Source organism: Thermobia domestica, chromosome 1, assembly GCF_964235325.1.
Source record: "Thermobia domestica chromosome 1, izTheDome1.hap1.1, whole genome shotgun sequence".
NCBI lineage: Eukaryota > Metazoa > Arthropoda > Insecta > Zygentoma > Lepismatidae > Thermobia > Thermobia domestica.
In genome coordinates, this window is record NC_137454.1 from 191096406 (window position 1) to 191119380 (window position 22975).

The following is a 22975-nucleotide window of genomic DNA, read 5'->3' on the forward strand; positions in this document are numbered from 1 at the left end:
CATTAGTTAATCAATCGGAATTATGTTGTTTCCGTTTCACTATGTCCAGGAAAAAAATATACATACAGAGAGAAAATCGACCCAGCAGCTTCCGCTGCATGTGTCACAGAGTTGATATTCCCCAATCTTAAATAAATGGCTAAGGTTATGGAAGTGGATAAGTAATCGTGGACTCAAGGCGACAAATCATGTTCAGATCTCACTGTAAACTAGACTTGTCTTATATAGCCATTAAAATGTGAGGACTAAATAGATAAACGCTATTCATTGGAATATGTTGGCCTGAAAGCTTTTAACGTACAATTTAATTGAAAAGATTAACTATATTATAACAGACGTACTTCATGGTAGTAAGGGAGGACCAAGAAAAATAAAACTCAAATGCAACATCTATGATGTAAACAGAAATGTATTTTCATAACAGTAAAGCTGATCTACGATCTCATGTATAGAGACAGTCGTATATATGCACTCACTACGGATAATTGTAATAAAGTTACCTTTCGACACGAACATAATCCGTAATTTTAGAACATTCAGCTTGTTACATTATACCTTGGTATAATGCAACATGGTCCGAGAAATTTTTGAATATCCTGTATATATTTACAATTTTTTTTGTTTAGTAGAGATTTTAGAAATATCTAGAAATTTATTGTGGTACCGTAGGAGTAAGTCGGAAAATTTTCATAATTTCGTCGAAACGATAATATTCAAGTATAGACTCTTCGACAAATATATGTAATAATATTATTTTCAGAATTTTGCTTATTTAGTAAAAAATTTTAATTATTTTAGGAAATAAAGAGTATATTTTGTAGTTTTCAGTGGGTTTTAGTTTATTTCCAATGGAATTTCGATGTAGGAAGTCTTCTCAAAAAAACCTCAAAATTTTATTTCATAATTTCTTCAAAATTCTTAACTTTAGAAATTCAACCATAATGTCTTGTTGATGCATTTCTTTGTTTCGGTAAAAATTGTCTCCTATTGGATCATCAGCAATCACAGCTTCGTTTGAGGTTTGCGGCACTTTTGATGTTCAGTAGAGAAAATCTCGTCTTACGGTTACGTCGTCAATAATAGCCAATTAGGGGTCTTCTTCCTATTATCTTTTGTCTTTACCTTTCTTTTAAGAGTTAGACGTAAAGGTATTCTTGTCTTTATAACAAAAAACAAAAACAAAAAAAAAAAAAAAAAACAAAAAAAAACCGTAAGAAAAGGTGAAAATTTGAAGAGTGGCAATAAGTTAAAGTGATATTTTGGACTTTCACATCATAAAAACATCGGCGTAGTGCAGTGAGAAAGTTGACATGCTCAATGGACATTGGATTTAGAGGTGTAAGCAAGTTTCTTCACGTCAGACGAGAGTGGTTGGGGCCAGCCATCTTACCTGTTTCAAAAGTGCATGGCCGTCTAGTTGAAGTCATGAAATTTTATTTTAAACCGTTCAAACCTCCCAGTTTCGAGAGGGATGTAGACTTTAAACTCTTGAAAATCCCAGGGACATGATTGGAGCTATAGAAGGTATCCAATTTTAAATCTTTTGGAGAAGATTGACCAAGTAAGTGTGGTAGTGTTTACATTCTGACTGGATAGAAATTTCGGTTTGGTAGCTAACCTTCAACAAAATTCAGTTTGGTCTAAAACCTTCAAAATTTTAGTGTGATGACAGCGAAAATGGTGTTTTCTGTACGAGAAATTAAAGTCATTATGAAGCACTAAGCTTAGAAGTTTCCCTAGAGATTGCACATATACACATTCATAATGTGAAGTGTAAGACCTACTGATTTGGGGGGGGGGGAAGGGGGAAGGGGGCGAGAACAGGTTAATAATTTCGGTTGTCAGAATAATTACAAATGTATGTACTATATGTACATATGTTTACCCAAAATGTAAACCTTGTCTTTAGACCATGTATTTACAGAAATTGTTATTTGGGAGACCCAAAGTAGTGCTCGTTATTTAAAATTTTCATCTCTTTTCTTTGCTTGCATTTAGAAAACATGTTTTGGAAAAGAATTAGAATAGATTTAAGTGAAATCCCATTGGATAAATTCGCTATACCACAGCATAAATTAGATATATGGGTGCATTATATATGGTGCCTTCCATTTCAATTCAGGCAGAGCATATACCATCACCATCTCAAATATTGTTGAAACTTTTTTTTATAGCAACTAGACATGTTTTTAAGAGACCCGTATTTTTTTTTTTTTTTTTTTTTTTTTTTGTTCTGTCGAAAAAAAAATTCCCGCTAAGTAATGGGCCATCAATTTATGAATTGTATTTGGTCTAGGAATTAATTCGTGCGGGTGGACAAGAGATGGCGCAACGAACGGAGCGTCCCACAGTTCCGTGTATCCACACATGTGTTGCAAACCCCTGTCATCGCGTATCGTTCGTAGTATAGGGCAGTGGATTAAAGCGTCAACAACACCAGTTTGTAGTTAAGTGAACATGGCGCAATTTGTGCCTGATAAAGTGTTTTTGCGGGGTGTCCTGCTGCATTACTTTAACGTGCAGAAAAGTGCGACTGAAAGTCATCGTATTTTGGTGGAAGTGTATGGTGACCATGCTCTAGCTGAGCGAACGTGTCAGAAGTGGTTTGCACGGTTTAGAAGTGGTGATTTCGGCTTGGCAGACCAAGAGCGAGCTGGACAGCCAAAAAAATTTCAAGACGAAGAATTGACAGCATTGCTCGAGCAGGATTCGTGTCAAACGCAGGAACAACTTGCAGCAGCATTAGGCGTTGATCAAACAACAGTCTCCAAAGTGCTTGAAAGCCATGGGAATGATTCAAAAGATGTCACATTGGGTTCCACATGAATTGAAAGACAGAGACGTTGAAAGACGAAAAACCATTTGCGAATTGCTGCTTCAACGACAGAGCAGAAAGGGGTTTCTGCATCGAATTATTACGGGTGATGAGAAGTGGATCCATTACGAGAACCCTAAACGAAAAAGGGCATGGGTGAAACCAGGTGAACCAGGTCCATCACAACCAAAACGAGATATTCACTGTGCAAAGGTTATGCTGTGCATATGGTGGGATATGAAAGGTGTGGTGTACTATGAGCTGCTGCAACCGGGTGAAACTATGAATGGAGAACGTTTTCGACGACAATTAATGCGTTTGAAGCAAGCTCTGGCCAGAACACGACCAGAATGGGAGAACAGACATGATAAACTTATTGTACAACATGATAACGCTCGCCCACATGTCGCAAAACCGGTCAAAACCTATTTAGAAAATGTCGGATGTGAAGTTTTACCCCACCTGCCGTATTCACCAGACGTTGCTCCTTCGGACTACTACTTGTTCGATTGCATGAACAACGATTTGATTGGACAGCGGTTTACTTCTTCAGAAGATATCGAAACATGGGTCTCTGACTGGATCGCTTCCAAGGATGAGGACTTCTTTCGCCACGGAATCCGTACATTGCCTGACAGATGGGCGAAAGTGGTGGCTAGCGTTGGACAATATTTTTCTTAAGGTATTTATGTATTTTGTGTTTGTACTACAGCTTCAATGTGTGCGTACCAACCGCACGAATTAATTCCTAGACCAAATAGAAGACGGAAAATGGTCAACTTCGGAGCCTCACCATTCGGCTATGGAGACAGGTAGAGTTATAATTCTTGTTGTGGTATGTACATAAGGATATAAATAAGCCAAGTCTGAGCTAGCGTCAGAAGAACGGTGTATTTTACAAGGTGACTTCAGTGAAAATTTTTGCATAGTTCACCAGGATGGAGTACAAAGTGCACACTAGTCCAATGTCCAAATAACTATTTACACTGGAGTAGCATACATATAATCTGGAATACGTTCATATGCCATCATCAGATTATGTTAACATGATAAATTAGCTGTTCATTCTTTCAATCAAAAATTGTTTGAAGGCTTGAAAAATAAGAATCCTAAACTGAAAATAACAATTTTTTTTTTCCGATGGTGCTAGTCAATATCTCAAACAACTCTTTACTTTGGCCAACACAAGGTGCAATAAACTGTGATGTCTTGAACTGGCACTTTTTCTGCACATCACATGTAAAAGGTGCGGTTGATGGCGTTGGAGGAATGCTAAAACACCATGTGTGGCAAACTCATAACATGACTATGTACATGACTGTGTATCTTTTCTTGAATGTGTTACACAATATGCTAATTTCTTGGCAAAACGCTGGGATGGAATCCGAGGTATTCCTAACATACATCAGATACAGTATGTACACTCATGTCCAAAATTAGTGTCGCATGTCTATAAATATGTTGTTGTAGGAATATAATTCGATAACGAATTCGCCAGGTATTTCTTCTAATGTTAGTATGTGTATAATCGGCAAAGTACCCTTCAAAATCATTACCCTTCAAAGTACCCTTCAAATTATATTTTTACAAGAAGACAGTTATAGATATACGACAAACATTTTGGACATGAGTGTACGTTCTGTCGACAAATATGTGGTGAAAGTTGAATTGTCCTCTGAGAAGGATAGCACAGTGTTTCCTTTCAAAGGTTGTGGACTACATAGTGAAGAAAAACATTCAACTAATGAAGCCATCCAAATGAACAATGTCACATCAATTTCCCTTGGTCAGTGGGTTATTGTGAACATTGAATCAGAAGGGAGCATCTGTACAAATTTGTAAGACAAGTAGTTGGTGAAACTGGTAAAGGTGTTCTCATAAAGTTTGTAAAGCAAGCAGGTAAGAAGTTTGTGTGGCCAGAATATCAGTGAAATAGATGTCTCACAAGTATTATGTATTTTACAGGAGCCTGATGTGGATAACAGAAAGACTAACTTTCAAATATAAAAAATAAGATTTCTGAATTGAAGATGATTTCTTGTATGAATATTTCTTACTCTTCTTGAAAACATTATCTATACTGAACAGTGATATTTTGTAATGGATTTCAGAACTGTTACTACGTCTGTAACACTAAAATGTTACGTCCGAAACATTTTCTTTATCGTGTATTTTCAAATGTTGTACAACTAAATTTTGCTGATGTGCAGCTCCATACAGCTACAGGTTTCCACATATTATGTGTACTTAAACGCATTTGAATTAGTTCAATAATTCAGAGAAAAAGTGGATTTGCCATCTGTACCTGTAAGTTGGCACATTTTCTGACATACGTCTGTAACACACCTTTTGTAATTGTCCATTCAATACAGAATAAAAATATGGTTCTGAAAATTTGGCTGTAAACTGTTCATGGTAGCAGGCATTTTATGTAGAAAAATTTGGTATAAAGTTTTTGAAATTGTATTTTTTAAATATTTAACTGAAACAAAAAGGCACAACAACAATCGTAAAAAATGTGTACCGGTATATAGACTATATTATATTTTTAATAAACAATACATATGATATTTGTTTGTTTAACGTCCCATGGTTGTGCCAGGACGGCTAAAGGAGACGTGGACCTACTGATTATAGTGCAATCCGAACCACTTTTTTTCGTTCAACTGTACCCCAACCGGGAATCGAACCCGGGATCACTCGCACCAAAGGCAAGCAAGTTAGCCATTAGATCAAACCTTATTATATCTGAGATTAAAGAAAAACAACAAGTTTGTTTTTGTACTTTATTCTCCATTGGTGATTTCGTTTAAAGGTGAGAATTTTTCAAAATTAAATTTGAATTTTTTCAAATATCTGATATTGTCAAATAACATCGTCAGTCGGAATGTTAAAGGAAATATAGTTTGTGTGCAGTAATGAACGAAAACATCACTTTGGTTTTACATTTCAGATCTTGTTTCCTTCATTTTGTTTTTACTATTTATCATTATAATGGCTTATATTGTGATTCTATATAATTGTAATTCATATTTTATTTCATGTAAAATTTATACACATTTCGTGCTAGATCATCTGACAAAATTTCTGTTGAATTTGTGTAAGAGAAAGTTTAGTATTGATATTTTTGTTATTACATTATTTGCAATATTTTATTGAATAAATTGTGCATTTGCCTTCGTAGTGATTTATATGGTTAAGGAGTACTGGAATATATTATATTTATATAGGATTATATCCAAAATTCATTTCTTTATATGTTACTGCTGTAGTTTAACTTCAAACCGTTGCTCTGGGTTACAGTTAGTAGTACAGTACAAGGTTCAAATGCAGTGAGGATTAGTATTATGTATTAGGAAGTGTATCCATTTCATTCTCCTGTACTCGATATGTGCCCGTAAGTGTGCAGGCTACTTCTTTTAAGGCAAAACCCATAACATTCTTATTTCCGGGGAAAGCCACGAAATTCATGTTTCGGCAATCACTACCATGGGTAATAATCAGGAAACCACTAAGCATCCGTGGAGTTAAATTTGATTTTTTTTTTTTAATTTTTAATTTGCTGAATTATATCTGATATAAACATAAATGAAAGCAATATGTAAAGATTGCTCCCCTATATTTTGGCCCAGTTGGAACAATGTGTGCCATATACTATTAAACATCACTTACCAAGAAATTTACATAGAAATATCATAATGTCTTTTGTCATTTGGTGACATTTTGTATTATTCTTTATTCATGTATATTTTTGTTATCTATTTTTGCATAGAACGAGTTTTTTTTTTTTTTTTTTTTTTTCATCTGTTGTCCCACAGTTGTTATTCAAAATATAAATGATTAGAACAAATTGTACACTCTTTCGTTAAAATGAATGCCATCGTCAATACAGGGCTAATCCATATGAAGTGGTCCAGAGTAGGTTGCTCGACCATCTCCAAAAATTATAAAAAGTGAAGTGTGATGAACCTTGTGTATGAGAAGGTCAATAACATGAGTCACGTTTTCGGAGGTACAATTGTTCCTGAATGGCGGCCATCTTTGTTGTCGGCGGAATGCCATTTTCTGCAGTTGCAAGCGTTTACGAAAGCCACATTTGCTCAGGACTTACTAATCAGAGGAACATGAAACAAAAACTAATGTGTACTGGAGAGACCAAGGTACACGGAGAATATATAATCGTGCGCCCAAGTGGAAATTCAGGGTTGCAAACTAATACAAGAAATCACCCAAAAAGTACAGAAAAGTGCACGTTTCAAGGGGCTGTATTTTGGCATAAAGGTAGTGTTTCAGAATTTATGGTGTAAATACTAGGGCATGTACAGATTCTTCAGAAACATTCACAACTATGATACGACTGTTGCCACAGAGTTATGGGAGTTGGAAAGTTTGTTATTTTTATGGCATTTTTGGGACTTAATATCTCAGGATGGCAAACCGCTAAAAATTACTGCTGCAGCCACAAAACAGTTCTTTATGTTAATAAACTATTACAAAAAAATCATGACTGATATTACATGGAGAACAAAGTTAGGACAATATTAAGAAAGCACATGCATGACGATGGTATTCAGTGTATTAGTACTGACCGAGCAACAAAGCAGTACAAAAAACAGAATTAGTTCTCAGTGTGTTACGGACACACATTTGGCAACAGGAAACTCCTGAAATTCATCACTTGTTGATGTAACATAACATCGTAAGGTATGTTCAGAAAAGGGGGTAAAACGATGGAAGCTTCTTGTGCCTGGAATGGACTGACAGCTCGCAAATCGCTCTTTCTGTTCATCTTCATGTTGAGACACGACTTCAGTGGAAACAAAGACATACGTGATCCCCTTGATGTGTTCTGAACTAAACTGAAACATATCGTAAGGTGTAAGGATCTGATCAGTAACTGGCCTCTGCAAACTAGCCCTTGCAACTTCTCTTTTGGTCATACCACGAACACCATCGCATGCAGTTTTACCGTGTGACGTAGCAAAGAAATGCCATTCGGCTTCGAGCCCAAAGTCTGCTTGATGGTGACACAGATTGACAAAATTTTTCTTGTTCTTGTATTGGCTGGACGCACCATCAGAAAAGTATATAATGATTGCTACGCGTGGTAAATGTTCTCGAATGTGACTGATAAGATGTTGCAGAAACACGTGAATTGCCACAGTATTATGCGCTAAATGATCACTTATTACGCAGAGACAAGAGTGCTTCTGTTCTCCACCTTGTTGGTAGTAGTAGACAAAAGGATGCAGAGTGGCTTGCTGATTTACCCAATGATAGGACTGTATGGCACCTTGGGTGATGAATGTACTATCAGCATCTCAGGAGGTTGCAAGTCTACGGAATTCGGTCTTCGCGACCCTTCCAGCTGAGTTTCTCCACCCACTCGCGGCTGTGAAGATATTTTTCAGGATGGCCAGTCTTATATATACGAACACATGACTAACTCTATTTCTTGAAATGGAAGGGTCTTGGAGAAAACGAAGCAAAGGATGTAGTGTTAGGTGTATGCATTGTCCATTCTCAACATGGCATTTGACACAAGCTGTTTCACATTTATCACATGGCTACTGGTTCACATTTGTGAAGGATACTCTCATTTCACGATAATTTAGAACTTGTTTTAAGTTCTCCCAGTGAATTTTTTAAAGTGTGTATCCATTCGTGCTTCAAGATAAAGGATTATCTTGTCACTTATTGACAATTCATTCATAAAAAGTATCCTACAATATAGAAAAACTAAGAATACTAACTGCAACTTTTTCGAGAATACTAACTGCAACTACAACTTGACTTGACCGAGATCCCGCCTCTATGTTGGATACCGAATGCCCAAACTCTTCCTGTTTTCCTTTTTCATATCAGACAAATAATGGGACCGACACTTAGAAAAGCTTGAGCTACTTTCTTCCTCATTTTATGTCATAAAATGTAAGCAGGTATTTGGACTTGAGATAAAAGTATACGTGCAAGATGCCAACAAAGGAAACAATGTGAAGTCTAGTCTAGTGGCATTTTGATGTTGTCCAACAATCGCAAGTTTTCTCACCTTTCTATATATGAACTTATACATAAGAATATTAATTAATAATAATGTCCTCAGCTAAATCTATTATCCATAAAAGCATTATGACGCAATTGAAATAGATAAATGCAAAATATTTTCTAAGCCCCCCCTGCCCCCCCAAAAAAGTATGTCTTGATCCCGGTCGTGTGGTAAGAAAGTTCTTTAGAGAACTCTTTTTATTGCACTTATTAGACATAGCTGTCCGTCAGATCGTTGCACGGGTTTTGTTCTATCGTAAGTTCCTCTTAGTTATTTTATACTTATCCAAGGGGTTCTAGGGGGGCCGGACCCCTGAAATGTTCACGGTAGGTTTGCAAATGAACTATAATATGTAGATGAACTATAATATGGTTGGATCGGGCCTCCCTAATTTCTACCCCCCCCCCCCCCCCCTACATTTTTGGGCTGGCTATCGGCTTGGCCTTTCCCTTTAGTTATGATTTAGTTTAGAGTTGAAGAACTCTTTCGTTTTGTGTGAGCCGTAAATTGAAACAACATAACCTAAAAAAGATGAACTCGAAAAAGTTTTCTAATTACTTTTCGTTAATCATCAACAAAGCAACACTCCATAATCGAAAAAAGTAGTGTATATTATATTTAAGATAAAGAGGCATACATTTAAGATATGGTGGCTGAAATTAAAGAAAGAATATTTTTATTGCTGCGAGTGGGGTGGTTATAATGTATGTAATTACTTGAATTGTATTCCATTCTTAATCCTTCTTTGTTATCCTTTAAAAAGTGAGCACTTTTAAAAAGTACTCTTAATTTGTCATTTATTTCCTATATCCGAATGTTAGTAAATATATAGTTTGTACGTTAAAGGGCATATATTTAGAGTATGAACAGAAATATCATTTGGTTGTTACCTTTCTGTTTCTGCTCGAGTTTTTTAAATTTCTGTTTTCACTAATCTTTCAGAATGTCTCATTCGTTTATTATTAAATTCTACTGCTTATGTGTATGCGGGATAAGTATTTCTATTAATATGTATATACTTTTAATCAGTCTGAAATTTGTTCAGATTCCGAGTCAAATCTGATCAATTGCCCCTAAATTTGCCGTTAATAGCCAAGCATAACTGCAACTGAAATGAATAATTTTGGGTCAAATCGCTCACGTTCGTAAGTTGTTGGATGGTTCTTTCATAACCGTAATTACAAGTATTTCGATCCGATACTAAAAAAGAAAGGAGGTTATATTTTAACTTTGAGTAACCATTGGCAGTTAGTTATTAAAATTTTGTTAACAAAACAATTTTTTAAAAAAATGTTTGGAAAAACTTCCTTTAAAAACTGTAGGCAGCTGTTAGACGATAAGATAAAGATTTGTTGAAAATTTTCTGTTTTGACCAATCAAAAGCAAACATTTGCATTCAAATTTCAACTACATCCTATATTATGTATCCTAGTAACTACCCTTTCAGTTTTGTGTAAATTATCCCCATATTTGCATTTCCATCATTAATGTTCTTAAGTGCTGTAAGAAAGTTTTGGGAATTATAAAAATAACAGTTAATTCCTTTAGGTAATAAGCCATAATGATATTCTTCTTCAGGAAGAAAGCTACGAAATTAACAAACGGGTAATCACCAAGAAGGACAGTAATCACAGATCCTGTCAATTTTTTAAGTTTAAAACTACTTTAAACCAAAATATAAGAAATAATAATAATAATAATAATAAAAGTTGTTTATTATTATAATAATAAAAGTTGTTTACAGCATCTCCTCCCTCCAAATGATCAGAAGGGAGCATTTCTTTGGATTTCACACAAACATGGCATTCACCATATACCTGGCATCTCTGAGAAATACTATCGTAGAAGTTTTCAGAGGGTAACAGCTACATCCTCCTGTTCCCCGCTTCCTCACCCCGTACTTGTATTCTTTTCTGAAAGGAACATTATAGTTTTCAGCAAAATCAGCCAAAACTATACACTCAGAATCACTGAAATTGTCTTTCTTGTATTTTAGGTATTGTGCCTTGGAAATATAGTGATGCTTTTTGAGATCCTCGAGTTTCTCACATAATGTTTTAAAAAAATTCGTCCGTATGTTTGACTACCGTAATCAGTTCAGTCCTATCAACTGTAACCCATTGCTTATATTGAATAATGTCAGGGAAAACTTTACTTTCCATGGCTTCATCAAACATCGACAGAAGGGTAGCTTTTCCTGGATAGTGTTTGCATTTTGCATCATGCAGGCATTGCTGTTAATATCACATACGAGTAACTCGAGGAGATCCTTGTATTCAACGTTTAGTTTTGCCCCAGCAATCATTAACTTTATATTTTGGTAGTACATACATACACAGACACTATGAGTACCCGCAGCACCGGCAACTATGCACCATTTAGGTCTCATGGCACAAAACTTAGCCCTGTGAATATCTGTGCATTCTGGATGGTTCTGTTTAAATGCCAGGTAAAGCTCGTTTAGGTTACATAACAGTCGTTTCTGTTTCTGAACTCTCACACTTCCTGCAAGTACTGGTCTACAATCTTTCTTGCCTGGACACAAAGGCTGTATTTATCGTCTTCATAAAAATTGAGAACCTTTTCTGTTGTCTCTGGTGACACTGATACTCCCTGCTTGTGCTCCAGATCAGGTAAAATTCCCTGCTCACTCACCAGTTTCCTAGTAATCTTGACAAGACGTTCTGACGCATTAAATTCAGTTGCAATCTTCTTACGAGCCCATGTTGTTGGGAGAAACTTAAGATTTTTATTTTTCCTTCCTTGGTAGCTATGGTACATTTCTCTTTTAATGGACGTATCAGGATTTCATAATCCGAGGACACTTCTACGCTGTCGTCTTCATCTTCAATAGTTTCCTCGAAGGCAAGTTCTAATTGTCTTCTTAGCGCTTGTGACACTTGATCCATTTTGCGTTGAAGCTTACCTTTCCTTCTCTCGGCACTGTCTTTTCGTATTTTTGACGGTGACGATAATCCTAACGTACAACATGCTGAATCTAAAGTTTCTAAGACGGATGTTGACGGAACAAATTCAACATCGCTGTTTCTGTTTTGATCTTCCAGGTTACTTGCACTGGATGCAAACACTGCGGAGTAACAGTTGGGACAAAGTGATTTTCCTGGTATTAACTGAACACCAGTCTTCTTTCCTTGTAGCATGTGTTCAACGAGAATTTTTCGAAGTCCCTTTTTAATAGATTTCTTATGAATGTTCATTGGGTCACAACACACACGACCGAACAGATGGTTATATTGCTCTAAATATCTTATTTCATGGTACTTGCACATTGTCACAGACGAAGCAGCTCCTGACTTTCTGTTTGCAAGTCCGAAATATACTTTCGTTCCTTTGCACGAACACCATACGTAGAATTATAGCATTCCTCATTAGTTGCATTTCTCACCTCACAGAACACTGAGAGGTCATTTTCAGCGCACAACACGACCTTCCACTGTGGCTGTAGCAAAACGACTGACGGATACTCCAAGCGGCTGACTGACATTTGGAGGGTAAATGCACAGATAACAAAAAACAATACAGATGGGTAACTCCAACGTGAACGATTTAGGCCGCGATTTCACTGCCACCTGCTGCTTGTTTCCTCAAACTGATAATGTAGAATGAATATGCATCCGATCATAACGTAAAAGGTGATTCATGCACCGACTTGGCATCGTCACGCACGTGCTTTCTTAACATTGTCCTAACTTTGTTCTTCATGTAATATCAGTCATGATTTTTTGTAATAGTTTATTAACATACAGAACTGCTTTGTGGCTGCAGCAGTAATTTTTAGCAGTTTGCCATCCTGAGATATTAAGTCCCAAAAATGCCATAAAAATAACAAACTTTCCAACTCCCATAACTCTGTGGCAACAGTCGTATCATAGTTGTGAATGTTTCTGAAGAATCTGTACATGCCCTAGTATTTACACCATAAATTCTGAAACACTACCTTTATGCCAAAATACAGCCCCTTGAAACGTGCACTTTTCTGTACTTTTTGGGTGATTTCTTGTATTAGTTTGCAACCCTGAATTTCCACTTGGGCGCACGATTATATATTCTTCGTGTACCTTGGTCTCTCCAGTACACATTAGTTTTTGTTTCATGTTCCTCTGATTAGTAAGTCCTGAGCAAATGTGGCTTTCGTAAACGCTTGCAACTGCAGAAAATGGCATTCCGCCGACAACAAAGATGGCCGCCATTCAGGAACAATTGTACCTCCGAAAACGTGACTCATGTTATTGACCTTCTCATACACAAGGTTCATCACACTTCACTTTTTATAATTTTCGGAGATGGTCGAGCAACCACTTTCACCATTTTTGGACCACTTCATACGGATTAGCCCTACAGTATTTTCTTTTGGGGAAATATTGTGCAATACAGCGCATTGATACAGTTCGGTGACTAGTGAATCATGACACCGCCATACCTCCGAAACGAAAGTGCGTATTTAATTTAAATCTAGAGACAGAATATACTTTCAACAAATTCGGGTACCAAAATGGAAACTGGGAATCAGGTTTGCATCCCTCCCTTCAGTCCCGCATTCATAAGCGTCCGATTCTTGCAAAAGAAAAATTCTGGTCACCATGAGGGTACGATCATCTTTCAGGAAGCGAACCGCCCTCCGCCCCCCCCCCCCAAACGATCCTTCTGGATCCGCTAGTGGTGCAGGTATGTAAGTGTTTTAGTTACTGAAGCAGCTTTATTGTTACTGAGAGCTTTTATTAATCACCATCTGCAAGCGCCAGATCTTTCGTGACTGCCCACGGCAAAATTGCCACATTCCAAGAGCTTAGACGTACCTAATCTCTCAGACAGTTTATATTTACCCTTTTAATTGAAAGCGATATGCAAATCCTCGGAAATTATCGCATCAAAATGGGAGAACACAGATGAATCTTTTATGACTGATGGCAGGAGGTCATCACCGCTTTCGACGACAAACATACATTGCTGTTTCTAATCTAAATATTTGTGAATATGAAGATGAGTGGCACGTACGGTTGAGCAGAGTTATTAATTCTGTTCTGCTTGTAAGATATCTGACGCTTATATGTAACTAGAAGCATCTGTTTTGATATCAACCATGGTACACCTGAAGCAGCTGAACAAACATCTTGCGTTAAAAATTTGGCGAAACGGGATTTCCGAAGACTTGAGCCTATATTACTTGCAGCTAAAAGATAGATATAAACTAAAAAAAAGGAGATGAGGTACAGTCTAAGATCTTGGCATGTAGCAATTTTGCCGTGGGCAGCCACGAAAGATCATACGCTTGACGATGGTAATTAATAAAAGCTCGAAGTAACAGTAAAGCTGCTTCAGTAACTAAAACACTTACTGACATATCTGCACAGACTGTACCTTCAATGAATTTATGTTTAGGTATGTTTCTTCCATGAACAAATTCAGCTCGACGATCTGATACATTCCGCAGCAAAAGAACCTGCAACATGAGCATGTAAGTTTATTGTGAAACTACGCCTAACAGCGCAGGGAATCAACATAACGTCTAAGTGGCACGAATTACGCCAGGAGAAACCTCGACGTCCTGCCCTGCACACTTATTTTGGAGCAAAAAACTTCGTCGTTTCACAATAAACTTACATGCACATGCTGCAGGTTTTTTGCTGCGTACTGTACAAGTTGTGGTATCTCATTTTGGCTGCTATGAAATCTACTTCTTGAATCTGTAACAGTAGTAATTCGTCTTCCTATCGAATAGGTGTTCCTTTAATGACACGTTCAGCTATTCTAGTGACACATGTCACTAGTTTCCCATGAAACACCCTTTCCCTTTTTTTCGTGATCCCCATTTTAGCTCTATTTCTGGCCCAATACGCACTGCTCCTCGTTAAACAGGATGTCTGCTACATACTGCCGTATGCAGTAACCTCCAAATATGGTGAATTATCCACTAAGGGTATACACTTTTCCGCCACATGATTCAGCAGACTGATTTAGCAATCGTATTAATTTTGTGAAACTTTGGTAGTCCCAGCGATAGACCGTTTGTTTGTGTCGTATTCTGTAGGAATTTGGATGCAAATTGATGTTAAGCGGTGCAGTTTTGCAATGTCAGTCTCTTGCCGCAGTACTTTGACCTGAAAGTTCTTATGGATTTTTTCTTTTCTTTTTTTTATGAAATTTGTCGTCCTCATATCAGTTTCGTTTTATGCGTAGTGTATTACACAGAATTTTCGATGTTTCACAACAGTAATTTCTTTTCTTGTTGCAATTGTCGTCTGACTGGCTTCTTTCTGTTTGTCATTCTTTTCCAGAATAACTGAGAACACGTGGATTTCAGGGCGAATGTGCTACTATTATCAACTTACAGGCAGACACAAATACAAATAATATAACAAATTATTTAATATTATGGCAATTAAAAAAATACATATTAAGTGCGATTATCTGTGTTCATATGTAATAAGAATACATGCTCTACGCAATAACTTCGAGAGTTGTTTGATAACTTCACATACCAGCAGACATGTTTGGAAGTGTATTCATTGTAGAATAGCAGAACAACAAGTATCTTCAAAGGAACATAATGTAACCGCACAACAGTAAAATTATTGCTTTAAATTTTTTTTTCTATTATACCATGGACGAATAAACCATAAAACCTTCCTGGGGGATTTCTCGATACTGGGAATCTGTCATAATATAACGAACGAGAAATCAACAAGAATAACTTGTATCACTTGTTTTCTATAGAAAACTTAAACAGAACATTAACGCAAAGTCATACTCATACTTCCATGAAAATCAATTGTTATGAACCCTGTGAAGACTATAAAATACATATTTCCTCTGCTGCTATTTGATGGATCAAGACAAAAGTTTCAGTTTAATTTGAACATAAAACAGAACAATTAAAAACATTTTATTATTCACGTAGTTTGCAGTGTTGCCGCATAATAACTGTACATTGACACAAAGTCATACTCGTACTTCCATGAAAATCCATTATTATGAAGCCTGTGAAGACTATAAAATAAATATTTCCTGTGCTACTATTTGATGGATCAAGACGAAATTTTCAATTTAAGTTGAACATAAAACAACACCTAAACACATTTTATTATTCACCTAGTTTGTAGTGTTGCCACGTAATAACTAAAAGAACGAGAGAATGAACGTTTTTAAGGAAATTTTCTTAAATATCCTACAATTATTTTTCCTTGTACGCAGAAATGTCTCGTTCATTACGTAAACTGAAAGCCTACAGTCTTACAAATCGATCGAGGTATAACTTGTTCCAGTGTTGCACTAACGGTCTGATCTACGGTCAATTAGAGAGATCCCATCGATGTCTGTAAATATACACGGATGCTAAAGGGTTAAGGGCCGCAGGACCCAGGTGTTGCACTTATATGTTGACCAACAACTATTTTTTAATTCTAAGAACCCTAAGGAACATTTCGAATATAGGGGTACAAGTTTCCTAGGGGGAGGGGAGTTATCACTCCCTTGGTCTCGCTCTCTCTCTCTCTCTCTCTCTCTCTCTCTATATATATATATATATATATATATATATATATATATATATGTAGGGTGGCCCATTTTAACCTTTCCACGGAAACATCTCGAAAACGGTTGAACATATATGAACTGAACAAAAACTCAAATAGGAAATACCATGGAACAAATCGAATGGTAATGTCGCGCTCTTCAAGGGGCCCCGGGGTCCAACTTTAAAATTTTAAATGGAAACATGGGGCGAGTGATCATTCGATAGATCTTTAAAAACTAAAAAGTGATGTGACAAAAGACTTTTTATATTGTTCACCGTCAGTGATGAAAATTTTCCGATTCATAAAGGCGTACTCCACTTATTCGTACATCGTTGTTTAGCCGTGATGTGAAGTGGAAAATTTTCTTCTATATTTTTCCGGAAAATTTTCCGTCCTGAACAAATGTCAGTGATCAAGTAACAGTTCCTCAGTAATTATAAAATTGATTGAATTTTTTTTATAGAAATGTTAAAAAGTGAAAGATTGTTTAAAGAATCTGAAAATTTTCATGGCTCAGACAATTTTCAGTACTATGTAGGAACAAGTGGAACAATTGTTAAAGAATCAAAAAAATTTCTGTCCTGTATGGAAAAATTGAAAAACTTTTTATGAGTCTGAAAACTTTCAACATTTTGAAGCAAAAAGTAAAATAACTTTTGGAATCGAAAAGTTTTATTGCTCTGCAGAAACAAGTGAAAGGAATTTTCATGGATCGGAAAATTTTAATTATGATGTAGAAACAAGTAAAGAAAACTTTCATAAGCCGGACAATTTTGGATATTATGTATAGTGATGTTAAGTGGAAAATTTTCCACTATAACTGCACATTGAGCTACAATTTTCCAATTAGCTTTCGGGAACCGGAAAATTTTCTAATATTTCCAGTTGGGAAGTAAAAATTTACATAGCGTTTCTCTCTCCCTCTGCGAGCTCCTTCGTTGCTAAGCGGTTAGCATACACGCCTTCGGCATAGGAGACCTGGCTTCGATTTCCGGCGGGAGCTCATGTAATTCGGATTCCACGTTAATCAGTTGGTCCCGTACCATAGCCTCGCAGCTGAAAGGGACGTTAAACTCACAATCAATTTAATTCAACTCTCACTCACTCACTCACTCTCTCTCTTTGTGTGTGTGTGTGTGTGTGTGTGTGTGTGTGTGTGTGTGCGTGCGTGTGTGGGTGTGTAAAGTGCAAGGAACATACATCGAGTTCGTAGACTACAAATATCCCATTCTATTATTTAAAATTTAAATTTATTAAAAGTGATGAATATTGCCGATTCATAAAAACATACTCCACTTATTCCTACATCGTTATTTAGCCTAAAATTTATTGGTAATAAATATTGTCTTAAAAGTTTCATGAAGTGAAAATCTAACGATTCTTCACTTCTTCAAAAATGTTTCAAAAACTTCAATGAGTTCTTCCCTCAGAATCCACATTTGATCTAACAAAATTATATTTCGTCAATTTAATATGCGTAAGACGAAGTTTTCTCATAGCTTTACTACTTTTCTAGATTTACATACTGCAACATTTATAAATAAGTAGAGATAATATAAAGTGCCTACTGTAAATTTTTGACTACCCAAAATTTGAGTTTAAGTAACTCATAAAAACAAATACTGACCATTTTCTGGAAATAAACATTTATTTATTAATATATTCATTCAGAAGAGAAAGTGAAATATAACTAATAAGGAAGCTGTCCAATAAAATAATAAAAGAAATTTACAAATAATAAAAGAAACTTAATTACGTGGAAATATTAAACAATTTTCCGGTTCTCGAAAGCTAATTGGAAAATTGTAGCTCAATGTGCAGTTATAGTGGAAAATTTTCCACGTAACATCACTATACATAATATCCAAAATTGTCCGGCTTATGAAAAATTTTCCCCACTTGTTTCTACAGAGCAATAAAACTTTTCGATTCGGAAAAAGTTGTTCTACTTTTTGCTTCAAAATGATGAGAATTTTCCGACTCATAAAACGTTCTTCAATTTTTCCATAGATAAAAAGTTCTTCAGTTTTTCCATAGGAGACAGAAAACATTTCGATTCATGAAAAATTGTTTCACTTGTTCCTACATAGTACTGAAAATTGTCTGAGCCATGAAAATTTTCAGATTCTTTAAACGATCCTTCACTTTTCAACATTTCTATAAATGAATTCAATCAATTTTATAATTACTGAGGAATTGTTACTTTATTACTGATAATCTTTTAGAACGGAAAATTTTCCGGAAAAATATAGCGGAAAATTTTTCTCCTCACATCACTAGCCACCGTATTCAAAATGGCCGCCAAGATATGCTACCTGCATCAGATAAACGTCCAGTACCAGTAATATTAAAACGGTTGATCATAAATGAACCAAACAAAAACTCAAGTAGGAAAGCCATGGAGCAAATCGAATGATGATGTTTCGGTGCTCTCCAGGGCCGCCTATGATGGGTGCCCAGGCCCAACTTAGAAATTTTAAACGAAAATATGGATTAAGTGATACCTCGTTTGATAGATCTTCGTACACTAAACAGCGTTGTGGCAAAAGATTGTTCATATGGGTCACCGTTTTCAAAATTGCCGCCAAGACATGGTGCCTTTATCAGATAAAATGTCCACTAATATGAAAACGTTTGAAGATAAATGAACAGGATAAAACTCGTACAGGAAATCACAGAGGGTATTTATCATTGCACGCCTCGAGAATAATCCAACGGAGAAAAAAATTATTAAAGTATAAGTGACATAATGGTAAAGAGGAACTCTAATTGTTATAAAATTATCTTTCCGATCTCCCTCCGTAAGTGGGTGAAGCGGGAATGAATGGTAAAATCTCAAATGAGAATCCCACTTTCACTTGCAATAGGTATGCTTTGTGTGAAACACTTGGGTGTACCGATGACTGGTACTGGAATGAACCAATATTGTGCAGACGACTTTTGAGCAAAACCAACTTTCGTACACATTGTTCTAAAATTGCATTGTTCAACAAATTGGTTTCGGATTTCAGTTGATTTATTTTTGCACAAATTATTGCCTACAATCAAAGTGGAAGGTACCATTTAACAAGAATTTTACCTACTTTTTTCCATTACAGACACCTATCTCTTATAAAAACAAATTTCGTATAATTTTGTTGTGTAGATACAATATGCAAAACCTAAGGTTCTCATTTGCAATTTTACCGTTCTTTCCCGTCCCGCTTCACCCACTTACGGAGGACGTTGGAACGGTGATTTTCTAAGAATTAGATTTCCTCTTTTGCATTATGGCACTTTTACTTTAATCATCTTCTTTGTTGCAACATTCTCGATCCGTGAAATGATAAATACCTTCTATGATTTCCTATAGGAGTTTTATTCTGTTCATCCGTTATTATCTTCAGCTGTTTTCATATCAGTGGTACTGGACGTTTTATCTGGTACAGGCACCATGTTTTGGCGGCCATTTTGAATACGGTGACCGATATGAAAAATCTTTTGCCAGATCGCTTTTTAGTTTTTAAAAAGATCTATCGAACGAGGTGTCACTCGCCCCATGTTTCCATTTAAAATTTTAAAGTTGGGCCCCTGGCCCCCTTGAAGAGCGGCCCTGGGGGCATCGCGACATCACCATTCGATTTGTCCCATGTTATTTACTATTTTAGTTTTTGTTCATTTATTTTAAACCGTTTTCGAGATATTTCCGTGGAAAGATTAAAATGGGCCATGAAGGTACTGAATGATGGAAATCCTGTTTCCTTGTTAGTGTCAAATGTTTTTTAATAGTATATTAATTTATCAAAATTAGTTTGAGTTTTGGTAGTAAAAATTTGATTGTGTTTCAGGTGTTACTCCGTCGGAGAATACGGATTCTTCTATAGTTGGATCAAGAAGTAATAGAAAGATGAATTTTTGTCAGGTTGCTTCTGGTATAGCAATGGAAGAACAGGCGGTAGAAAACGAAAATAGAATGTATAATAAATCAGTTAGGAAGACCGGTAAGGGAATTTCTGTTTGTGATAGTCCGTGTGCTGATTTTAAAACGAGTGATCTCAATAATAAGGAAGAGGGAGTTCATTTGAGATCACCTTGTAAAACTTTGACTAATCGTGTTCCGTTACAAAACATAGCCAATGGATATTATAAACTGAGGAGAAAGCTTCGAAATCATGTTAACACTACTCCTCTGACTGTACGAAAACGGAATGAACACACGAATAGTGATGTGTTTGTAGTGCCTGTGGAACATGTGAATGACAGTGAGTTTGAATTAGAATTCGGTAAAACGAATAATGACAGAGATACAGGATTAAGGAAAATTCGTACTGCTCCATCGAGCAAGCTTTCACTTCGAAGTAAAAGAAATACTATGAAGGAAACACCACAGACGGATGAAGTGAAGGGATATAATCTTCGCAAAGGACATGCCACGAATGAAGACCTGTCTGCCCTGTCCGAATCCTTTAGTAACTCTGATATTAAAATTGGAAATGAATTATGTGATTCACAAACAAATAATAATGTGAGTAATGAACTGCAACAGAGAAGTACGTGTGCAGCGGACCAAAGAGACGAATTATTGGATAGTGTAACTGAATTATCAGATGAAAGTCATTCTGCCTTCATACCGAATTATTCCCTGAGACGCAGAAGGCGAATGGCTCCCTTGTTGGAGTCGGATGAATTTCCCACAGTAAACAATAATGGTTCAGGTAAGCAGAAATTTTCGTTATGAAGTAGAGTAGAAACTCCGTCTTATTTATATTCCTTATTTGGCTCAAATAATTTGCAGATTTATTATAGTTAGCAAACAATATTCAGTTCTTCCGTCTAGAATAAGATATTTAGATTGTTTCTCTCTTAAACCGATTCTGTTTCAAGATTTGTGTTACTCTTGTGCTTGGTTTAGAAATTAAGGCGAGTATACAGTAGAGCACTTACTTCTGGAAGACAAAAGGGTCATTCAGTGTCAAATCACCCAGCAAAATTTGTAAATGAAACCCACTGATTCAAATTTTCATGCTACTTGGTACTGTTGTTGGACCTATAAGTTAATAACCCATTTTTTTCTTTAGCTCGTATACTTTGAAAGATACAGGTGTCAAAGTATGCGAAAATTATTTACGAGTTTTGAATGTGAGTACAGTGCTGTGAGAAACGTCACAGCTTTGTTGTTAATGAACATATCCACGTCATTGTTTCCAAATTGTTAATCAAAGCATATAGGCTTAAATAGTACAATAGGCCGGTTGTACATCACATAGATTTTTGTACTCTCAAAAGATCTTAAAATACATCACTTAGCGTCTTAAAACCCGGGCGCACCATTTATAATGTCCCACTTTTATAACAGAGGAACCAAGAGAGGGAGAGAAGCGAAACTTCGCACAAAGCAACTGTGGGAAGGGGGACATATATCCATGTATTGGGTAACATCACCACATGAACCGTGTTGCCAACCCAATATTAAGTTATGTTTTTATTATTATTATTATTATTATTATTATGGAATGACCTAAATTTAATTTCATAATTCGAATCAGCAATGAAAACAAAGACGAAAGAGATGACACTCGCAGATCATTGTTGCATACATTTTGAGAAATAACGTTAAACATATGTCAAATTTAAACGCCTTTAACACACACAAGGAATGAAGTAGTAACTATTTGTGCATATTAAATTAAATACTGGTAAGAATTCTTTAAGATGACTTATTAGTGTTGCCACAACAGATGAGAGAAAAGTTGAGTTTGGAAACAGTGCAATAACTTGGAAAAGGTCCCTAGTACAGTATGGTTTAAAATTCATAGGGCAAATAAGTATGTCATAAGGAGCATTGTCACGTTTGGTTGAGATTGATAAGTCAAGTACTTACCGATATATTCGGTATTTTGTAAAAGCTGGGGGCGCGGTGGCTCAGTGGTAGAGCGTTCACCTCCGGTGCTTGGGGTCCCTGGTTCGATCTCAGCTCGTGCCGTGTGGACTTTGTGGTGGGCAGACACCGTGCTCGTGGGCTTTCTTGGAGTTCTCCCTTTTCCTCCCACTTTCTTCATTCACTCATCTCTCATCATCACTGTCTCCTAACCGGCATATCCGTGGGACGTAAAACTTAAAAGATTTCATTTCATTTTTTTGTAAAAGCTGAGAATTTTGTGCTGTACACGATGGTAACGCTGTCTCAAAATTCCCTTTTTTCCCTCAGCGTTGGACAAATCGTGAAGAAATGATTAAAACGAAATAAAACATTAATGAATGGACATACAATGAAATGAAACCCATTTGAGTTCTTGAAGGGACTAATTAATCGTAATGTTGTGGATATAAATGGTTCTTGAGTTAGTAATACAAATTACGCATTTCAACAAGACGATACAACTGCGTTTGCGAGAGTTACCTAGTAGCTACTTTCTTGTGGTGAATATACTTATGCTCGTGCAACTTTAGGCGAGTAATATCGAAACAATTCAATATTATCTGTAAATTACCGACTTCTTACCATTTCTTTTTTAAACACAAATCAATGAGATAAGTAACAGTTTGTTGCAATTGAAGCAATACAAAGGATGATTTACAAGCACAATTTATTTGTCTGCG

The 22975-nt window shown here is 36.2% G+C and overlaps 1 protein-coding gene across 5 annotated transcripts in view; it reads left to right on the plus strand.

Moving 5' to 3' along the window:
• Positions 1–22975, plus strand: part of Haspin (haspin) — a 152513-nt gene that overhangs the window by 55259 nt on the left and 74279 nt on the right. For all 5 annotated transcript variants that reach the window (XM_081767536.1, XM_081767535.1, XM_081767546.1 and 2 more), the window contains one exon: positions 20224–21090. In XM_081767536.1, the coding sequence (XP_081623662.1) occupies positions 20224–21090 (867 nt within the window). The remainder of the gene's footprint in view (positions 1–20223; positions 21091–22975) is intronic.